The 22,132-nt window shown below is 44.9% G+C and overlaps 1 protein-coding gene across 1 annotated transcript; it reads right to left on the reverse strand.

Annotated features, from left to right (window-relative positions):
- Positions 1 to 555: 555 nt before the first annotated feature.
- memo1 (mediator of cell motility 1) lies at positions 556 to 20,670 on the reverse strand. Its single transcript, XM_084163962.1, has 9 exons — positions 20,315 to 20,670; positions 14,101 to 14,182; positions 13,451 to 13,519; positions 12,912 to 13,024; positions 10,938 to 11,049; positions 8,715 to 8,857; positions 8,387 to 8,463; positions 5,499 to 5,603; positions 556 to 3,010 (listed from the first exon to the last, which is right to left on the reverse strand). The coding sequence occupies exons 1-9, from the start codon at positions 20,373 to 20,375 to the stop codon at positions 2,879 to 2,881; spliced, it is 894 nt and encodes a 297-aa protein (XP_084020088.1). The 5' UTR covers positions 20,376 to 20,670; the 3' UTR covers positions 556 to 2,878.
- Between the last annotated feature and the right edge of the window lie 1,462 nt (positions 20,671 to 22,132).

The raw sequence follows: 22,132 nt of genomic DNA on the forward strand, positions 1-22,132 counted from the left end.
AAGCCTTCCCAGAAGAGTGGAGGCTGTTATAGCAGCAAAGGGGGGACCAACTCCATATTAATGGCCATGATTTTGTAATGAGATTTTTGACGAGCAGGTGTCCACATACTTTTGGTCATGTAGCGTATATTTAGCTATGCTGGTTGTGTTTACAGTTGTAATCAATGAGCCAAACATACTGTATACTGTGGTGCTATGATTAACAATGATGATTGAAGGGAATACTTCTAGAAGAATTGGAAGGATTCTACTGGAACATGTTCATTAAAGATATGGCTGTATTGCAATAAATTAGGTGCAGTTTTGCTCTGGTATAAAAACAATTAAAAAAGGTAAAATATGAAAGTGCCTATGAAGTAGATCTCTACTGGCTATATGCAGACATCTTCAGTGAGGGAAAAAAGTATTTGATCCCCTGCTGATTTGTAAAGTGCGGTGGGATTGAATCCTGGTCTTAGTGCTGTTACTTTAACTTAAAAACATCTAAAACATTTTATTAAGTTTACTATGAACAAGTATGATGAATGCTTTAAGAAAAAGACACCAGAGAATAAATATTTTCAGTCAATTTTACTCTTTTCTTTTTGTAACATGAATCCTACGTAAATAGTCTTAGAGATGCTTTAATCAGTTTAACCTGAGATTAAAAAACTCCTTCTGGGGAGTTATACTTCATTATTTTTATAAATGGAGGTTTAATGTGAATCTGAGGAGTAACTTTCACTCTCTTTACGCAACAGAATACAAAAAAAATACAAAAAACAATAACAGTTAAACATAAGGAACAAAAATATGAATCCTCCTGAACAGGGACAGTAAATTGAGGGCCAGTCCCAATTCGCTCCCTAGCACTTCCCTTTGGCCCTTCGATGTTTGTAGATCTGCAAGGTGTTAGCAAAGTCTTAGCCGAGGGGAAAGGGTGGGGAGAGAATTGGTACCGATTGGTTGAATACACTTCTCCCATGCTGAAGTAAGGGGACAACAGGTGGATACCATCTCAGACAAAGGTAGAGGGGGACAACAGGTGGATACCATCTCAGACAAAGGTAGAGGGGGACAACAGGCGATACCATCTCAGACAAAGGTAGAGGGGGACAACAGGTGGATACCATCTCAGACAAAGGTAGAGGGGGACAACAGGTGGATACCATCTCAGACAAAGGTAGAGGGGGACAACAGGGCGATACCATCTCAGACAAAGGTAGAGGGGGACAACAGGTGGATACCATCTCAGACAAAGGTAGAGGGGGACAACAGGTGGATACCATCTCAGACAAAGGTAGAGGGGGACAACAGGTGGATACCATCTCAGACAAAGGCAGAGGGGGACAACAGGTGGATACCATCTCAGACAAAGGTAGAGGGGGACAACAGGTCAGAACAGGTCATATACTCTACAGTGTACTGGTGGACATATTGGGAGATATTATATTTCTGGGCACTAGGTGAGAGCAGACCTACACGAGTAGAATCATTACGCTAGGAGGTAAACAGTCTCAAAGACAAATTAAAAAGCAAACATACTATACGTCTAATATATGTGTTGTATTGTACAGCAGAGGGTTAGTTAGTGAACTGGTTGGCCGTATCCCAAATAGCACCTTATTCCCTTTGGAGTGCACTACCTTTGACCTGATCCTCCGTCCTGACCGCTGTTCTCTCGTTTCACTTCGTCCATCTTTCATAAGGTCCGCATAGCAGAATGTAAGCTTGCGAGATCAGGATGTCCGAACGACACTAATTAGGGAAGTGCACTATATAGGCAACAGGGTGGCATTTGGGAACGACACTAATTAGGGAAGTGCACTATATAGGCAACAGGGTGGCATTTGGGACGCTCCTTGTGTGCAACCCTTTGTTAGCAACTACAATAGTAGGCTTCATTATGTTAAACAACGGTGGTAGCTAGTAGCTACCTGGGATGCTATTCTCAGTGTGTCCCAAATTGCACCCTAAGGGGGCCGGTCAAAGGTTGTGCGAATAGGGTGGCATTTGGGACTCTAGCCAGGGTATTATTACTGGGACATTATCATAGCTTGTAAAGCAGTCAGTCAAAACACTATTTTCCATTTCCATCTGCAGTTCATTTATTATTCATTTAGTAAGTCCTACAAGACCCCCAAATACACCCCCCTTAACCCCCTACAAGACCCCCAAAACCCCCCACTTACAAGACCCCCAAATACACCTCCCTTAACCCCATACAAGACCCCCAAATTCACCCTCTTACCCACTACAAGACCCCCAAATAGACCCCCACTTACAAGACCCCCAAATACACCCCCCTTAACCCCATACAAGACCCCCAAATTCACCCTCTTACCCACTACAAGACCCCCAAATACACCCCCCTTAACCCCATACAAGACCCCCAAATTCACCCTCTTACCCCCTACAACACTCCTTCCCTCCCCACCAATCTCAGAAACTGCAACTTCAAGCAAAAGTTTTAAGACTGAAAGAAAAAAAACTCTCCCGACTCACAACTGGGGAGAGGGGGAGGCAGGGAGGGGTGCTGTGGATATAATAGCTCTTCTCATTGGCTAGCGGAGTTAGGGTGTGTCCAGGTCGTCGTTATGACGATAGAGGTTCAGGGGTTCAGAGCTGCAGTAGCCCTTCGAAAGGGATGCGTCCCAAATTGCACCCTATTACCTAGTGCACTATGACCAGAGTCCTATGGACCCTGCGATAAGACTAGCGTCCTGTCCAGGGGGGTGGACTTGTATATCAAGCTGCCTCACACTACAGAATCAGGAGATAGCCGGAATGGCCCATAGGGCAGGAGCCTATGGACAAGGCTACCATGGGCCCTGGTCAAAAGTAGTGCAGTGTAATGGGGAATAGGGTGCCAATGGGAACACGTTTGAGGTGGACCACATCAATGTACAATGAGGGCCCCGGCTGCGTAGCTAACAGAGCTGTCCTGCCAGTTCCTGCACTGGGACGACTGGGCATAGTTTAGGAAGGAGAAGTTCATCTCTGTTCCACTCTTCCTCAGCTCAGACACAGCCTGGAAAACACAACCAATCACACACAGGAACAGTCAGATACACGTCACATGACACAGGAACAGTCAGATACACGTCACATGACACAGGAACAGTCAGATACACGTCACATGACACAGGAACAGTCAGATACACGTCACATGACACAGGAACAGTCAGATACACGTCACATGACACAGGAACAGTCAGATATACGTCACATGACACAGGAACAGTCAGATATATGTCACATGACACAGGAACAGTCAGATACACGTCACATGACACAGGAACAGTCAGATACACGTCACATGACACAGGAACAGTCAGATATACGTCACATGACACAGGAACAGTCAGATATACGTCACATGACACAGGAACAGTCAGATACACGTCACATGACACAGGAACAGTCAGATATACGTCACATGACACAGGAACAGTCAGATATACGTCACATGACACAGGAACAGTCAGATACACGTCACATGACACAGGAACAGTCAGATACACACTACAAGTCAAAAGTTTGGACACACCTACTCATTCAAGGGTTTCTTTATTTTTACTATTTTCTACATTGTAGAATAATAGTGAAGACATCAAAACTATGAAATAACACATATGGAATCATGTAGTAACCAAAAAAGTGTTAAACAAATCAAAATATTATTTTATATTTCAGAATCTTCAAATAGCCACCCTTTGCCTTGATGACAGCTTTGCACACTCTTAACCAGCTTCACCTGGAATGCTTTTCCAACAGTCTTGAAGGAGTTCCCACATATGCTGAGCACTTGTTGGCTGCTTTTCCTTCACACTGTGGTCCGACTCATCCCAAACCATCTCAATTGGGTTGAGGTCAGGGGATTGTGGAGGCCAGGTCATCTGATGCAGCACTCCATCACTCTCCTTCTTGGTAAAATAGCCCTTACACAGCTTGGAGGTGTGTTGGGTCATTGTCCTGTTGAAAAACAAATGATAGTCCCACTAAGCCCAAACCAGATGGGATGGCGTATCACTGTAGAATGCTGTGGTAGCCATGCCAGTTAAGTGTGCCTTGAATTCTAAATAAATCACAGACAGTGTCACCAGCAAAGCACCCCCACACCATAACACCTCCTCCTCCATGCTTTACGGTGGGAAATACACATGCGGAGATCATCGGTTCACCCACACCGCGTCTCACAAAGACACAGCGGTTGGAACCAAAAATCTCCAATTTGGACTCCAGACCAAAGGACACATTTCCACCGGTCTAATGTCCATTGCTCGTGTTTCTTGGCCCAAGCAAGTCTCTTCTTCTTATTGGTGTCCTTTAGTAGTGGTTTCTTTGCAGCAATTCGACCATGAAGGCCTGATTCACACAGTCTCCTCTGAACAGTTGATGTTAAGATGTGTCTGTTACTTGAACTCTGTGAAGCATTTATTTGGGCTGCAATTTCTGAGGCTGGTAACTCTAATTAACTTATCCTCTTAAGCAGAGGTAAATCTGGGTCTTCCATTCCTGTGGTGGTCCTCATGAGATCCATTTTCATCATAGCGCTTGATGGTTTTTGCGACTGCACTTTAAGAAACTTTCAAAGTTCTTGACATTTTCCGTATTGACTGACCTTCATGTCTTAAAGTAATGACGGACTGTCGTTTCTCTTTGCTTATTTGAGCTATTCTTGCCATAATATGGATTTGGTCTTTTACCAAATAGGGCTATCTTCTGTATACCCCCCTTCACCTTATTACAACACAACTGATTGGCTCAAACACATTAAGGAGGAAAGAAATTCCACAAATTGGAAGGCACACCTGTTAACTGAAATACATTCCAGGTGACTACCTCATGAAGCTGGTTGAGAGAATGCCAAGAGTGTGCAAAGCTGTCATCAAGGAAAAGGGTGGCTATTTGAAGAATCTCAAATATAAAATATATTTTGATTTGTTTAATACTTTTTCGGGTTACTACATGATTCCATATGTGTTATTTCATAGTTTTGATGTCTTCACTATTATTCTACAATGTAGAAAATAATACAAATATAGAAAAAAACTCTTGAATGAGTAGGTGTGTCCAAACTTTTGACTGGTACATCACATAACACAGCCCTGTGTGCAAGAAGACGTGTGTAACTAAGAAAAGGTGAATGCCTGATGCTATACTGATATGCCTGATGCTATACTGATATGCCTGATGCTATACTGATATGCCTGATGCTATACTGATATGCCTGATGCTATACTGATATGCCTGATGCTATACTGATATGCCTGATGCTATACTGATATGCCTGATGCTATACTGATATGCCTGATGCTATACTGATATGCCTGATGCTATACTGATATGCCTGATGCTATACTGATATGCCTGATGCTATACTGATATGCCTGTTGTTGTACCCGTATGGTCGTTGTTGTACCCGTATGGTCGTTGTTTTACCCGTATGGTCGTTGTTGTACCCGTATGGTCGTTGTTTTACCCGTATGGTCGTTGTTGTACCCGTTATGACTCACGTTTAGCAGCACTCCAATAGGATGACGTCCACAGATGGTGTTGTGGTATTTCTTCAAGTAGTTGGTGAAGGACATGGGGTCCAGTGTTTCTATAATGCCCATACCCTGGAGAGACAAGACAGAGGGGTTCAGAACCCAGCCTGATACACCTAACAGTTAGCTATCTAACCCTAACCCTGGAGAGACAAGACAGAGGGGTTCAGAACCCAGTCTGATACACCTAACAGTTAGCTATCTAACCCTAACCCTGGAGAGACAAGACAGAGGGGTTCAGAACCCAGTCTGATACACCTAACAGTTAGCTATCTAACCCTAACCCTGGAGACAAGACAGAGGGGTTCAGAACCCAGTCTGATACACCTAACAGTTAGCTATCTAACCCTAACCCTGGAGAGACAAGACAGAGGGGTTCAGAACCCAGTCTGATACACCTAACAGTTAGCTATATCACCCTAACCCTGGAGAGACAAGACAGAGGGGTTCAGAACCCAGTCTGATACACCTAACAGTTAGCTATATCACCCTAACCCTGGAGAGACAAGACAGAGGGGTTCAGAACCCAGTCTGATACACCTAACAGTTAGCTATCTAACCCTAACCATGGAGAGACAAGACAGAGGGGTTCAGAACCCAGTCTGATACACCTAACAGTTAGCTATCTAACCCTAACCCTGGAGAGACAAGACAGAGGGGTTCAGAACCCAGTCTGATACACCTAACAGTTAGCTATCTAACCCTAACCCTGGAGAGACAAGACAGAGGGGTTCAGAACCCAGTCTGATACACCTAACAGTTAGCTATCTCACCCTAACCCTGGAGAGACAAGACAGAGGGGTTCAGAACCCAGTCTGATACACCTAACAGTTAGCTATCTAACCCTAACCCTGGAGAGACAAGACAGAGGGGTTCAGAACCCAGTCTGATACACCTAACAGTTAGCTATATCACCCTAACCCTGGAGAGACAAGACAGAGGGGTTCAGGACCCAGTCTGATACACCTAACAGTTAGCTATCTAACCCTAACCCTGGAGAGACAAGACAGAGGGGTTCAGAACCCAGCCTGATACACCTAACAGTTAGCTATCTAACCCTAACCATGGAGAGACAAGACAGAGGGGTTCAGAACCCAGCCTGATACACCTAACAGTTAGCTATATCACCCTAACCCTGGAGAGACAAGACAGAGGGGTTCAGAACCCAGCCTGATACACCTAACAGTTAGCTATCTAACCCTAACCCTGGAGAGACAAGACAGAGGGGTTCAGAACCCAGTCTGATACACCTAACAGTTAGCTATATCACCCTAACCCTGGAGAGACAAGACAGAGGGGTTCAGAACCCAGCCTGATACACCTAACAGTTAGCTATCTAACCCTAACCCTGGAGAGACAAGACAGAGGGGTTCAGAACCCAGCCTGATACACCTAACAGTTAGCTATCTAACCCTAACCCTGGAGAGACAAGACAGAGGGGTTCAGAACCCAGCCTGATACACCTAACAGTTAGCTATCTAACCCTAACCCTGGAGAGACAAGACAGAGGGGTTCAGAACCCAGCCTGATACACCTAACAGTTAGCTATCTAACCCTAACCCTGGAGAGACAAGACAGAGGGGTTCAGAACCCAGTCTGATACACCTAACAGTTAGCTATATCACCCTAACCCTGGAGAGACAAGACAGAGGGGTTCAGAACCCAGTCTGATACACCTAACAGTTAGCTATATCACCCTAACCCTGGAGAGACAAGACAGAGGGGTTCAGAACCCAGTCTGATACACCTAACAGTTAGCTATATCACCCTAACCCTGGAGAGACAAGACAGAGGGGTTCAGAACCCAGTCTGATACACCTAACAGTTAGCTATATCACCCTAACCCTGGAGAGACAAGACAGAGGGGTTCAGAACCCAGTCTGATACACCTAACAGTTAGCTATATAACCCTAACCCTGGAGAGACAAGACAGAGGGGTTCAGAACCCAGTCTGATACACCTAACAGTTAGCTATCTAACCCTAACCCTGGAGAGACAAGACAGAGGGGTTCAGAACCCAGTCTGATACACCTAACAGTTAGCTATATCACCCTAACCCTGGAGAGACAAGACAGAGGGGTTCAGAACCCAGCCTGATACACCTAACAGTTAGCTATCTAACCCTAACCCTGGAGAGACAAGACAGAGGGGTTCAGAACCCAGCCTGATACACCTAACAGTTAGCTATCTAACCCTAACCCTGGAGAGACAAGACAGAGGGGTTCAGGACCCAGCCTGATACACCTAACAGTTAGCTATCTAACCCTAACCCTGGAGACAAGACAGAGGGGTTCAGAACCCAGCCTGATACACCTAACAGTTAGCTATCTAACCCTAACCCTGGAGACAAGACAGAGGGGTTCAGAACCCAGTCTGATACACCTAACAGTTAGCTATCTAACCCTAACCCTGGAGAGACAAGACAGAGGGGTTCAGAACCCAGCCTGATACACCTAACAGTTAGCTATCTAACCCTAACCCTGGAGAGACAAGACAGAGGGGTTCAGGACCCAGCCTGATACACCTAACAGTTAGCTATCTAACCCTAACCCTGGAGAGACAAGACAGAGGGGTTCAGAACCCAGTCTGATACACCTAACAGTTAGCTATCTAACCCTAACCCTGGAGAGACAAGACAGAGGGGTTCAGAACCCAGTCTGATACACCTAACAGTTAGCTATCTAACCCTAACCCTGGAGAGACAAGACAGAGGGGTTCAGGACCCAGCCTGATACACCTAACAGTTAGCTATATCACCCTAACCCTGGAGAGAGAGAGGTGGTCTCAATCAAGCGATATGAGAAGTGTGGTGTTACAACCTAGTGTGGAAGTGAATATCAGAATGTGTTGTTAACCATTTTATCAAGGTGTTCAATGGATCTGTGGATCTCTCCTTGAGCCTCGTCATAGTAGGTGTAGCGGAACCGTTGGCCTGTTGGGGAGGAGGGAAAGATATTAAGTCAGACCCAACCCTGAAGGAGACAGAACCATTGTTTCTATATTTAGAACGCCTTTCACACGATTGCCCTGAACCAAACTAAACAGTGCTGGCTTTTCTTTTCACGTTATCTTTCCAGCACAGTTCCAGCAACTACGGTGGATAGATGTATAGCCAGACTAGCTCAACTCAGTAGCGTGAACAGGGTATAATATCGATCTCTACCAGTCCTGCTCAGTACGTACCCCAGTGGCAGAAGTCAGAGGAGATGTTGAACAAGTTGGAGGGATCAGCCAGATACCTGCTGAGCAGTTTCCCATAGTCCTGTTCTTTAGACTCACTGAGGGCTCCCACCAGCACCGGGACAATGCTGAGCTCATCTTTATGACTGTAGTAGGAGAGGGAGACGACACATTACAAGTCCGTATGTGTGTGATGTACTGGGGACAGTTACCTGACCAAGATGGTAGAAGCTTTTACAGGGACTGAACACTTGTAAACCAACCTAATAAAAAAGGTGTGTTTATTAAAACCAACCAAACACAAGGTACAGTTGAAGTCGGAAGTTTACATACACCTTAGCCAAATACATTTAAACTCAGTTTTTCACAATTCCTGACATTTAATCCTAGTAAGAATTCCCTGTATTAGGTCAGTTAGGATCACCACTTTATTTTAAGAATGTGAAATGTCAGAATAATAGTAGAGAGAATTATTTATTTAAGCTTTTATTTATTTCAATACATTTCCAGTGGGTCAGAAGTTTACATACACTCAATTAGTATTTGGTAGCATGGTCTTTAAATTGTTTAACTTGGGTCAAACGTTTTGGGTAGCCTTCCACAAGCTTCCCACAATAAGTTGGGTGAATTTTGGCCCATTCCTCCTGACAGAGCTGGTGTAACTGAGTCAGGTTTGTAGGCCTCCTTGCTCGCACACACCTTTTCAGTTCTGCCCACAAATGTTCTATAGGATTGAGGTCAGGGCTTTGTGATGGCCACTCCAATACCTTGACTTTGTTGTCCTTAAGCCATTTTGCCACAACCTTGGAAGTACGCTTAGGGTCATTGTCCATTTGGAAGACCCATTTGCGACCAAGCTTTAAACTTCCTGACTGATGTCTTGAGATGTTGCTTCAATATATCCACATAATTTTCCTTCCTCATGATGCCATCTATTTTGTGAAGTGCACCAGTCCCTCCTGCAGCAAAGCACCCCCACAGCATGATGCTGCCACCCCCGTGCTTCACGGTTGGGATGGTGTTCTTCGGCTTGCAAGCATCCCCCTTTTTCCTCCAAACATAACAATGGTCATTATGGCCAAACGGTTCTATTTTTGTTTCATCAGACCGAGGACATTTCTCCAAAAAGTACGATCTTTGTCCCCGTTTACAGTTGCAAACAGTAGTCTGGCTTTTTAATGGCGGTTTTGGAGCAGTGGCTTCTTCCTTGCTGAGCGGCCTATCAGGTTATGTTGATATAGGACTTGTTTTACTGTGGATATAGATACTTTTGTACCTATTTCCTCCAGCATCTTCACAAGGTCCTTTGCTGTTGTTCTGGGATTGATTTGCACGTTTCGCACCAAAGTACGTTCATCTCTAGGAGACAGAACGCATCTCCTTCCTGAGCGGTATGACGGCTGCGTGGTCCCATGGTGTTTATACTTGCGTACTATTGTTTGTACAGATGAACGTGGTACCTTCAGGCATTTGGAAATTGCTCCCAAGGATGAACCAGACTTGTGGAGGTCTACCATTTTTTTCTGAGGTCTTGGCTGATTTCTTTTGATTTTCCCATGATGTCAAGCAGAGGCACTGAGTTTGAAGGTAGGCCTTGAAATACATCCACAGGTACACCTCCAATTGACTCAAATTATGTCAATTAGCCTATCAGAAGCTTCTAAAGCCATGACATCATTTTCTGGAATTTTCCAAGCTGTTTAAAGGCACAGTCAACTTAGTGTATGTAAACTTCTGACCCACTGGAATTGTGATTAAGTGAAATAATCTGTCTGTAAACAATTGTTGGAAAAATTACTTGTGTCATGCACAAAGTAGATGTCCTAACCGACTTGCCAAAACTATAGTTTGTTAACAAGAAATGTGTGGAGTGGTTGAAAAACAAGTTTTAATGACTTCCGACTTCAACTGTATGTGTGTGTTTATTAAACCAACCTAACACAAGGTGTGTGTGTGTTTATTGAGTGGGTCCATTAATTGAGCATGCAGGCCTTATTTCATTAGTAAACAATCAATCATAAACCATAGTAATGACTCAAACCATCCTGGGGCTGGGGGAGACCGAGAGAGAGAACTACACAAAATGTCAAGGCAAACCAGTCATTACTGACCCACAGCTCTCCTCTATTGGTCACGAATCCCTGCAGCCTCTCAGGCCTGTATTACTGTCCTCTCTGCTTGTGATTATTGAAGCAGACATCCTTTTAGCTAGTTCCTCTGTCTTACCTCTCCATGGCTTTAGCAGTGTAAGGCAGGTGCATTTCAATGCTGTGCTCATCCTCGTCTGTCTGAAGACTCATCCTCTCAAACATCCCAGTCTTCCAGAGGTCAGCATAGACTAGAGAGAGAGAGGGGGAGGGAGAGAGAGAGAGACAGAGAGAGAGAGACAGAGAGAGAGAGACAGAGAGAGAGAGACAGAGAGAGAGAGACAGAGAGACAGAGAGAGAGAGAGAGACAGAGAGAGAGACAGAGAGAGAGACAGAGAGAGAGACAGAGAGAGAGAGAGACAGAGACAGAGAGAGACAGAGAGAGAGAGAGACAGAGAGAGAGAGACAGAGAGAGAGAGAGACAGAGAGAGAGAGACAGAGAGAGAGAGACAGAGAGAGAGAGACAGAGAGAGAGAGACAGAGAGACAGAGAGAGAGACAGAGAGACAGAGAGAGAGAGACAGAGAGAGAGAGAGAGAGAGACAGAGAGAGAGAGAGAGAGAGAGGTGAGGATTCAATATGCACATGAATTATTACTGGCCAAGTAAGGCTTGAATTAGCATATTACTGCTAGTCCTTAGCATGTATTTGTCCTGAACCGTTCTGGTACGGGGACCTGGGTTCGGTCCGCACTGTGAACCCAAATGAATACATAACAATAAGAACCCTCAGCCAATAGACTACGCTGCCTTGTACGCTGCCGAGTACATCTGAGCTGAAAAACGATTTCAGGCTATTCAGTTAAAACAACTACAGCCTATGCAGACATTGTAATCAAATCTTAACTGGTGCATTTCAAACTGTCCTTTTGTGAGGCGCAGCGGGGAACTAGTTCTGTACGATGGCGAGTGGTGGGGGTCGATAAACCAGGAGGATTTCTCCATCATCGTTTAAAATCTCCAGTTTGGGAACATTTTGGCTTCCCAGTAGATTACAACGCCGATGGACAGAGAGTTGCGGATAAAAGGTTAACAGTATGTCGCCACGCTCAACGAGAATAGCCTCTGCAGCTGCCAACACCTCAAAACAGGTTGACACATTTAGGCCGACATCACCCCAGTATACCGGAGCATGACGGAAACGCAAAGACACTACAACACAACATCGTCTCCCCTCTGCAGTCAAGCAGCCCTTGGCAGCTGATTCTGACCGGGCCGAAGAAATTACAAGAGCGATAGGTGTTTTTGCCGCGGATATGCCACGCCTTTCTCAGTGGTCGAGAGGAACAGGAGGCTTCAGCACCTCGTGACCTCTTCCTCGAGCCACGTTAGGAACTTCCTTCTCCCACCCATTTCAGCAAACAGCTATTACCTGCTTCTATATAAGCAAGCTAAAGCCGAAGTTGTCAGTGAATTGGCCAACGCACCCTGTGTTGCCTTTCCTACAGATGGACGGACCTGCGGGGCTACAGAGAGCTACATCACATGACCCTGGAGTGGGAAATGACAAGTACCACGCTACAGACACGCCCCCTTTATGAGAGTCACAAGCGTGCGAAGAAAAACATTACAGCCTATACACACGCATATATCAGGAATACCAACACTTGTTTTTTTTTTTTTTTTATAAACTATAATGAACTACAGTAACTGTTGGCATTTCATTTTCCCGCTGTACTGAAACCGAACCGTGATCCCAAAACCGCAATACATACCGAACTGTAGGTTTGGTGAACCGGTCCACACCTACTAGACACACTGCAGCTTGTTTGGTTTGTTTGTTCGTCAGTGAGAATGTCTCTTTTCCAGTGTCAGTCAGACGGTTGGTCCCCTGAGGACATTTACGGTTTTTGTTTTTTTCTACAAGTGTCAAGCTTCGAAGTTTAAAAAGGCAAAATACAACACAGAAACATCAAAAACAAGGTTCTTGACATTAGGAAAACTAGAAAATTACCCCGTCTGGTCAATCCGGAGGTCGTCGAGCAGTGTTATAAACCATTCATTAGAGGACAGGGCACAGAACGTGTGTGTGTGTGTGTGTGTGCGTGTACCTACCATTCTGGTCAATCCGGAGGTCGTAGAGAGGGGTTTTATAAACCTCAGCAGATGACAGGGCACAGCGGGACAGAGGAACGTGGTGAGACGGACCCAAGATGAACACCCTGCGACTACAGGGGGGAAGAGAGGACTCCGTCACCTCACTCTGTCACCTTTTACCTCTCTGACTCACATTAGCAGCTCAGTGGACCATTCACCGGGCCATTAGTAGCCAGGCTTTTCGCTCACGTTGTTCCAAGGTGAAGCCGTGACAGAGGCTAGGCCAATACCGCTAAATACTCTCTGTCTGAGGTAACTAAGGGCGGATAGTTCCTTCAGGGTGAAACAGGGCAGGCAGATCTAAGGTTTGATAAGGAGGGAAAATGTAGAAACGAAAAACAATACATTTACATTTTAAAACCATCTAATTTCGATATATAATGTGATGATACTTCTACATGGAAATTCATTTCGTTACTGACAAAAAAAGTTGTTTTATTTATTAAAAATTCACTGAACATTTGTAATGTAACTGTAAACGAGGTTAAATGACTTACGTGACAGAAGGGTCTATCTGTTTGTATGCGTGTGCAGCACAAGCGCCACAGTAGGAATACCCTGCATGCCTGAAATCACAGATATCTGTTAGGAGGAAGTGACATCATGGCAGCAAGACACCATTACATTTACATTTACATTTTTAGTCATTTAGCAGACGCTCTTATCCAGACCGACTTACAGTTAGTGAGTGCATACATTTTTGTAATATTTTTTTTTCATACTGGCCCCCTGTGGGAATTGAACCCACAACCCTGGCGTTGCAAACGCCATGCTCTACCAACTGAGCTACATCCCTGCCGGCCATTCCCTCCCCTACCCTGGACGACGCTGGGCCAATTCTGCGCCGCCCCATGGGTCTCCCGGTCGCGGCCGACTACGACAGAGCCTGGATTCGAACCAGGATCTCTAGTGGCACAGCTAGCACTGCGACGCAGTGCCTTAGACCACAGCGCCACTCGGGAGACTGGAACAATAGAAAAGACGACATCCTTTGAGGACGACCTTTGACCTGCCACTGCCCCCATCACTACATTTACATTTGAGTCATTCATACGCCGTTATCAAAAATCATATTTAGAGAGTGACTCTTGACGACAAGATGAGGCCTTTTCACATGACAGATATCACAACGACCAGTGGTGCTTACGGTGCTATGATTGCTCTGGCTGGTGTGACAGTGGACTGGGCTTGAGACAACCAACCTTCCAGTTGTGTATTCAGCTGGGAGCCTGAAAGGGAAGCGACGGAACAAATTAAAAGAAAAATAACACTTTCCGTACGAAACAGAAATTGGTCTTCTGCTGGACCCAACCGCTCTTATACAGTGCCTTCCGAAAGTGGATTACATTGAGATTTTGTGTCACTAGCCTACACACAATACCCCATAATGTCAAAGTCGAAATATGTTTTCATATATATATATATATATATATATTTTTTTTTTTTTTTTTTTGATGAATTACAAATTAAAAGCTGAAATGTTTTGAGTCAATAAGTATTCAACCCCTTTGTTATGGCAAGCCTAAATAAGTTCAGGGGTAAAAATGGGCTTAACAAGGTCACCTAATAAGTTGCATGGACTCACTCTGTGTGCAAGACATAACATTATCTGTAAGGTCCCTCAGTCGAGCAGTGTATTTCAAACACAGATTCAACCACAAAGACCAGGGAGGTTTTCCAATGCCTCACAAAGGGCACCTATTAGTAGATGAGTAAAAATAAAAAAAAGCGGACATTGAAATTCCCTTTGAGCATGGTGAAATTATTAATTACACTTTGAATGGTGTATCAATACACCCAGCCACTACAACGATACAGGTGTCCTTCCTAACTCAGTTGCCGGAGAGGAAGGAAACTGCTCAGGGATTTCACCATGAGGCCAATGGTGACTTTAAAACAGTTACAGAGTTTAATGGCTGTGATAGGAGAAAACTGAGGATGGATCAACAACATTGTAGTTACTTCACAATACTAACCTAAATGACAGAGTGAAAAGAAGGAAGCCGGTACAGAATAAAAAAATACCAACAGTGCATTTATTTTTAATAAAAAAGTAAAATAAAACAACAAAAAAGCGTTGAGAAAAAAGAGCAGAAGTAAAATAAAATAACAGTAGGGAGGCTATATATACAGGGAGGTACCGGTGCAGAGTCAATGTGCGGGGGCACCGGCTAGTTGAGGTAGTTGAAGTTATATGTACATGTGGGTAGAGTTAAAGTGACTATGCATAAATAATTAACAGAGTAGCAGCAGCGTAAAAAGATGGGGTGGGGGGGCAGTGCAAATAGTCTGGGTAGCCATGATTAGCTGTTCAGGAGTCTTATGGCTTGGGGGTAGAAGCTGTTGAGAAGTATTTTGGACCTAGACTTGGAGCTCCGGTACCGCTTGCCGTGCGGTAGCAGAGAGTGACTAGGGTGGCTGGAGTCTGACAATTTTGAGGGCCTTCCTCTGACACCGCCTGGTATAGAGGTCCTGGATGGCAGGAAGCTTGGCCCCAGTGATGTACTGGGCCGTACACACTACCCTCTGTAGTGCCTTGCGGTCGGAGGCCGAGCAGTTGCCATACCAGGCGGTGATGCAACCAGTCAGGATGCTCTCGATGGTGCAGCTGTAGAATTTTTTGAGGATCTGAGGACCCATGCCAAAACTTTTCAGTCTCCTGGGGGGGAATAGGCTTTGTCGTGCCCTCTTCACAACTGTCTTGGTGTGTTTGGACCATGATAGTTTGTTGGTGATGTGGACACCAAGGAACTTGAAGCTCTCAACCTGTTCCACTACAGCCCGGTCGATGAGAATGAGGGCGTGCTCAGTCCTCTTTTTTTTCCCTGTAGTCCACAATCATCTCCTTTGTCTTGGTCACGTTGAGGGAGAGGTTGTTATCCTGGCACCACACGGCCAGGTCTCTGACCTCCTCCCTATAGGCTGTCTCATCGTTGTCGGTGATCAGGCCTACCACTGTTGTGTCGTCTGCAAACTTAATGATGGTGTTGGAGTCGTGCCTGGCCATGCAGTCATGGGTGAACAGGGAGTACAGGAGGGGACTGAGCACGCACCCCTGAGGGGCCCCCGTGTTGAGGATCAGTGTGGCAGATGTGTTGTTACCTACCCTTACCACCTGGGGGCGGCCCGTCAGGAAGTCCAGGATCCAGTTGTAGAGGGAGGTGTTTAGTCCCAGGATCCTTAGCTTAGTGATGAGCTTTGAGGGCACTATGGTGTTGAATGCTGAGCTGTAGTCAATGAATAGCATTCTCACGTAGGTGTTCCTCTTGTCCAGGTGGGAAAGGGCAGTGTGGAGTGCAATAGAGATTGCATCATCTGTGGATCTGTTGGGGCGGTATGCAAATTGGAGTGGGTCTAGGGTTTCTGGGATAATGGTGTTGATGTGAGCCATGACCAGCCTTTCAAAGCACTTCATGGCTACAGACGTCAGTGCCATGGGTCGGTAGTCATTTAGGCAGGTTATCTTAGTGTCCTTGGGCACGGGGACTATGGTGGTCTGCTTGAAACATGTTTGTATTACAGACTCAGTCAGGGACATGTTGAAAATGTCAGTGAAGACACTTGCCAGTTGGTCAGCGCATGCTCGGAGTACACGTCCTGGTAATCCGTCTGGCCCTGCGGCCTTGTGAATGTTGACCTGCTTAAAAAGTCTTACTCACATCGGCTACGGAGAGCGTGATCACACAGTCATCCGGAACAGCTGGTGCTCTTCTTGGCAGGAAGTAATGGGGGTCCATAATAAATACAAATAGGATGCGCAGAAGGGAACCACAATTTTGGCCCCCATAACAATATAGTTGAATAGCCCCGTCATAGCCATTCTAAGGATAGCTTTCCCACCTTGTTGGGTCTCCCGAGTGGCGCAGTGGTCTAAGGCACTGTATCGCAGTGCTAGCTGTGCCACTAGAGATCCTGGTTCGAATCCAGGCTCTGTCGTAGCCGGCCGCGACCGGGAGACCCATGAGGCGGCGCACAATTGGCCCAGCGTCGTCCAGGGTAGGGGAGGGAATGGCTGGCAGGGATTTGGCTCAGTTGGTAGAGCATGGCGTTTGCAACGCCAAGGTTGTGGGTTCGTTTCCCGTGGGGGGCCAGTATAAAAAATATATAAAAAATAATAATGTATGCACTCACTAACTGTAAGTCGCTCTGGATAAGAGCGTCTGCTAAATGACTAAAATGTCAAATGTAAATGTTGTTGTGACTGACTGGGTTTGAACCAGCGCTCCTGCATGTCACAAGACTATGTTATCCCGCTTAGCTAAAGCCCACAGGGATGAGATCTGGAAGTTAATGTAAAGGACGACACGCTGCTTACTCAGCGAGTACCGCTTCTTCCTGATTCAGCTCATACGGAGACTGAAACTCAGGACCTTTGCCTTGAAAACAAACGCGACCCCCCACCTCCGGTTGCATACCAACCCATCAAACTTTTTTTTTTTTTAAGGCCTTCTTCAATTGCGCAAGGGGCAAAACTTCAGGCTGAGGAGTGAGTTGTCACAGATCCCCATCTGCTACACTAATACCAGTCTTCAAGATCCAGCAAGGTTACTCATCACAACAGCGTGGTTTGGTGACCCATGTTTACGTGATGAGATACTCGTGTTAGTTGGACACGTCTCCGGCAACGGTACACATTATAAGGGTAACGTGACTGACTGGGTTAAGACTGTTAGCCTACTGAGCTAAAGCCTAGGCATTGGTTCTGTGACTTGGATGGGTCTCAGCTATATCCAGTCAGCTATATCCAGTCAGCCAATACCAGTCAGCTATATCCAGTCAGCTATATCCAGTCAGCTATATCCAGTCAGCTATATCCAGTCAGCTATATCCAGTCAGCTATATCCAGTCAGCTTTATCCAGTCAGCTATATCCAGTCAGCTATACCCAGTCAGCTATATCCAGTCAGCTATATCCAGTCAGCTATATTGGTGCCGTGATCTCTGAGTAGGAGGTCAAAGGGGGGGGGGGGGTGAAATGTATCCGGGGTCCACGCTCTTTTCATGAGTAACCTTGCCGAAGACTTGTGTTAGCTTCCTGAACTCGTCCCTATCGGCTTTAGCTAAGTGGGCTAACACAGTCGTGACATTAATTAGGAAGTGCTATGGGGCTAAGACAGGGCTATTCTTTTTACTCCGTAATTAATTATTTTTTACTCCCTTATAAACGTGTCTAGAGGGGAACAGAAGGCACGGCCATGCTCCAGAGAGTCTTAGCTTTCAGGAATGGGGTCATAGTAGCTTATAGTCCAAACGCTAGAGCCAAATTCACAGGAAGAAAATAAATTAAACATGCCACATTGGCTTCAGGAACCACCAGAAACCTGTTTAATACAGAGAGCGTTTTTGATTCTATCTGTTCTCTTCTATCATTCCTTGCTGGAAACGTACCAGAATGTTGTCTCTGGTTTTAATCTGAATTTATTGAACTTTTTTTGATGAATCTGAATGCGTCTGAGAAGTTGAATATATTAAACTTTGAGAAACTTGAAATTATAGTTTGTAAACTCGATACAAACAATTGTATCGAGACCATACTGAACCTGAATAAATATTGAATTTGAAAATGTAATTAAAAACATTTAAAACTGAATGCAATGTTAATTCAATTCAGTTTCAAACCATGAAATACAAATTCAATTTATGAATTCAATTAATCAATTTGTGCATTACAAATTCCAAAATATTACATTCAAATTCCAAATGCAAAAAATATTTAATTAAAATGCTGTTTCTGTTGGCACTGAAATCGCTCCCGTTTTTAGTCATTTATATGCTCTTATCCAGAGCGACTTACAGTTAGTGAGTGCATAAATTTTCCATACTGGTCCCCCGTGGGAAACGAACCCACAACCCTGGCATTGCAAGCGCCACGCTCTACCAACTGAGCTACACGGGGCCCTATGGGGCTCTGTGTTGAAGCCACTGTGCCTCCATATTGGCACTCCCCCACAATTGTAAACAAAATATTTTGGAAGCTTTAGAAATGCATTTATTAATTTCTACATTCGTTTTTGCCACATTCTATTATAGACACTGTAATGCTTACTTTTAACTGTGAGCTAAACAATTTTTTTTTTTTACAAATATATTAAAACATTTCCTAAAGTATAATTTTTTGAGATGATTCATGTTACTGTCCCCACTAAAACAACAAAAATACTTAAATACATTTAATTTTGTCCTTGAAACAATGAATTCCATTCATTCCTATGGAGGACTGCTCCTACTGGGAGTGCCAATATGGCCGACCAGTGGTTTCAGAGCCTCTCCATGGCCAATACATGGCATCAGCAATCCAGGGTTTATATGATCAGGCCATTTCATCTCACCAGGACAGGAGGAAAAAACCAATGCAGGCTTTGTTGCTCTGAGACAGCTGATTGGGAGAGCACGGCCTGTTGTGCTTTCCTATAATATAAAATAATTCCTCACCTCTCTCCTACTCAATTAGCCAACTAGCTAGCAACCTATCTATACTGAACAAAAATATAAACGCAACATATAAAGTGTTGGTTTCATGAGCTGAAATAAAAGATCTCAGACATTTTCCTATATGCACAAAAAGCTTTAGCTAAAATTTTGTGCACAAATTTGTTTACATCCCTGTTAATGAGCATTTCTCCTTAGCCAAGATAATCCATCCACCTGACAGGTGTGGCATATCAAGAAGCTGATTAAATAGCATGATCATTACACAGGTGCACCTTGTGCTGGGGACAATAAAAGGCCACTAAAATGTGCAGTTTTGTCAATGCCACAGATGTCTCCAGTTTTGAGGGAGCGTGTAATTGATATGCTGACTGCAGGAATGTCCACCAGAGCTGTTGCCATTGAATTTAATGTTAATTTCTCTACCATAAGCCACCTCCAACATCATTTTAGAGAACTTGGCTGTATGTCCAACCTGCCTCACAACACCAGCCAGCATCTGAGACCAGCCACCCGGACAGCTGATGAAACTGAGGAGTATTTCTGTTTGTCTGTAATAAAGCCCTTTTGTTGGGAAAAACTCATTCTGACTGGCTGGGCCTGGCTCCCCAGTGAGTGTGCCTGGCTCCCAAGTGTGTGGGTCTATGCCCTCCCAGGCCCACCCATGGCTGCGCCCCTTCCCAGTCATGTGAAATCCATAGATTAGGGCTTTATTTATTTCAATTGACTGATTTCCTTATATGAACTGTAACTCAGTAAAATCGTTGAAATTGGTGTGTTTATATTTTTGTTCAGTATAGTTACTTCCCAGGACAACAGCCCAAAGAGAGACCAGTCTCAAACCAAACACTACAGAGAGCTGTCTGCAGCTAGCTAGCTAGCTTGGTTAGATAACCCCTGGTCTCTAGCCCATTCCCCGGTTCAGTTCTCTACCTGAGGCGGCGTACCAACTGCCAGCGTGACTTGCTTCTCTGCACACTGTTCGGTTCGACATCTCAACTCCCGAGCTGCCTGTTGGAACCTGGTCAGGAAGAAAAAGTCCAAACCCAGGGGGAAAACAACTGGCCAGAAAGAAACCACCAACAAAAAACAAACGTCGGCTAGACAAAGAAGGAATGCAAAAAATAGGAAGTTAGCCAGCTAGATAAAAATGCTGAGAAAAGTTCGTCTGTTTGATAGCTAGCCAGCAGGCTACTTTAAAATACGATATTTGAAACGATAGTTACGGACGAACAAAAGCTCAATGCAGTGTGTCTGTTGGTTGCCAAAATAGCACCACTGACTTGACTAAAACTGGGGGTTGCGTAACTCGGGATCGCTCGTAGCGTCTTGTTACGCCTGTTACGTTAGTGCGTCAGTATCGACCTAACAGCCATTGGCTGGCAGCATATTTCAGAGGACGCCGATTCGTTGCTTCTTCGTGGCAGGTAAAAGGCGGGGTTAAACGTTTTCTAAAAATGACGTAAGGCTGCGTGGATTGGTTGCTCGAAGAGAATGCAAAGAAACTATTCGTAAAAAAATGTTGTAGGCGTGGCTATGACCCACCTGTAGAAAGTGGGTAAACTCGGTTTCGCCGGCACGCAAATATGATATTACTTGAATAGATGTGATTACATAGTTATGAAGTTTTGAACCCATTCATAAAGAGCCCTTTTGCCGTAATATTGTGTACCGCAATGCCGTGACCCGGATTCGAACCGGGGTTGCAGCGGCCACAACGCAGAGTACTAACCACTACATTTTAGTCATTTAGCAGACGCTCTTATCCAGAGCGATTTACAGTTAGTGAGTGCATACATTTTTTTCCTTGTTTTTTTCTCATACTGGTGGGAATCGAACCCACAACCCTGGCGTTGCAAGCGCCATGCTCTACCAACTGAGCTACACGGGACCACTATAAGGTCACGGCAAACTACCAGGGCTTGCACATGAATGGGAGACATTCCCCGCATAGAACTCGCGTGAAGGTGTTGCTTATCCTGTAATTCTCAATTAATTGAAATCATGGTACAAGGTTGATTTTGCCGAATGCAAACCGTGCACTTTCGGGCCTTCTTCAGGACGGCATAGCCCGGTGCCCCCGGGTGCCTGGAGATTTCACTTAAGGACCAATGGAATGGTCTAAAATATACAAACTCCGCCCACCAGGGGCACTGGACCATGCAAAACGAACACGCCCATTATTGTGTATAAATGTGCGGATTCGGTTATGCTGAGCGGCGGGCACCGGGCAGCGGCCCGTTACATCATCGGGCTAATCTGTGCCACTCGGCCATTTTGCCAACAAGGCAGCATGGTGCATCATCCAGAAACATACAACATCTCTTTACCATTAAATAAATGTTTTAATGTTCTATCTCGTCTTCATCGGGAAGGCAGATAAAGCTAAAAAGCAATCACTTTTGCATGTGAAAACAAAAGAATCCTACTCATTACTCCACGTGCCCCCACGTCACTTTGTTTGAACCGATTTCGCAGTGGGTTTTAGTTCCAAAAGGAATGCAATGAACTTTCAACCGGTGCAAAACAGGCCTAAATGGGCGCCTGGGCGACATTAATGGTCCAATGAAAAGCGTTAGGATTGGTCGATTCTCTTACTAGCGTTGCAGCAGCAGAGTTTAGGTCTAAACTAAGGCAAGGAAACATAAAACCATTAGGTATTCACACACCACTGTCAATTCCATGTACTTTTTCTTTTATAATACTGTACAATGGAAATAAAACCATATATTTGGCATATTATTGGCGTCA

This window comes from Coregonus lavaretus, assembly GCF_964263955.1.
Source record: "Coregonus lavaretus genome assembly, chromosome: 1".
Taxonomy (NCBI): Eukaryota; Metazoa; Chordata; class Actinopteri; order Salmoniformes; family Salmonidae; genus Coregonus; species Coregonus lavaretus.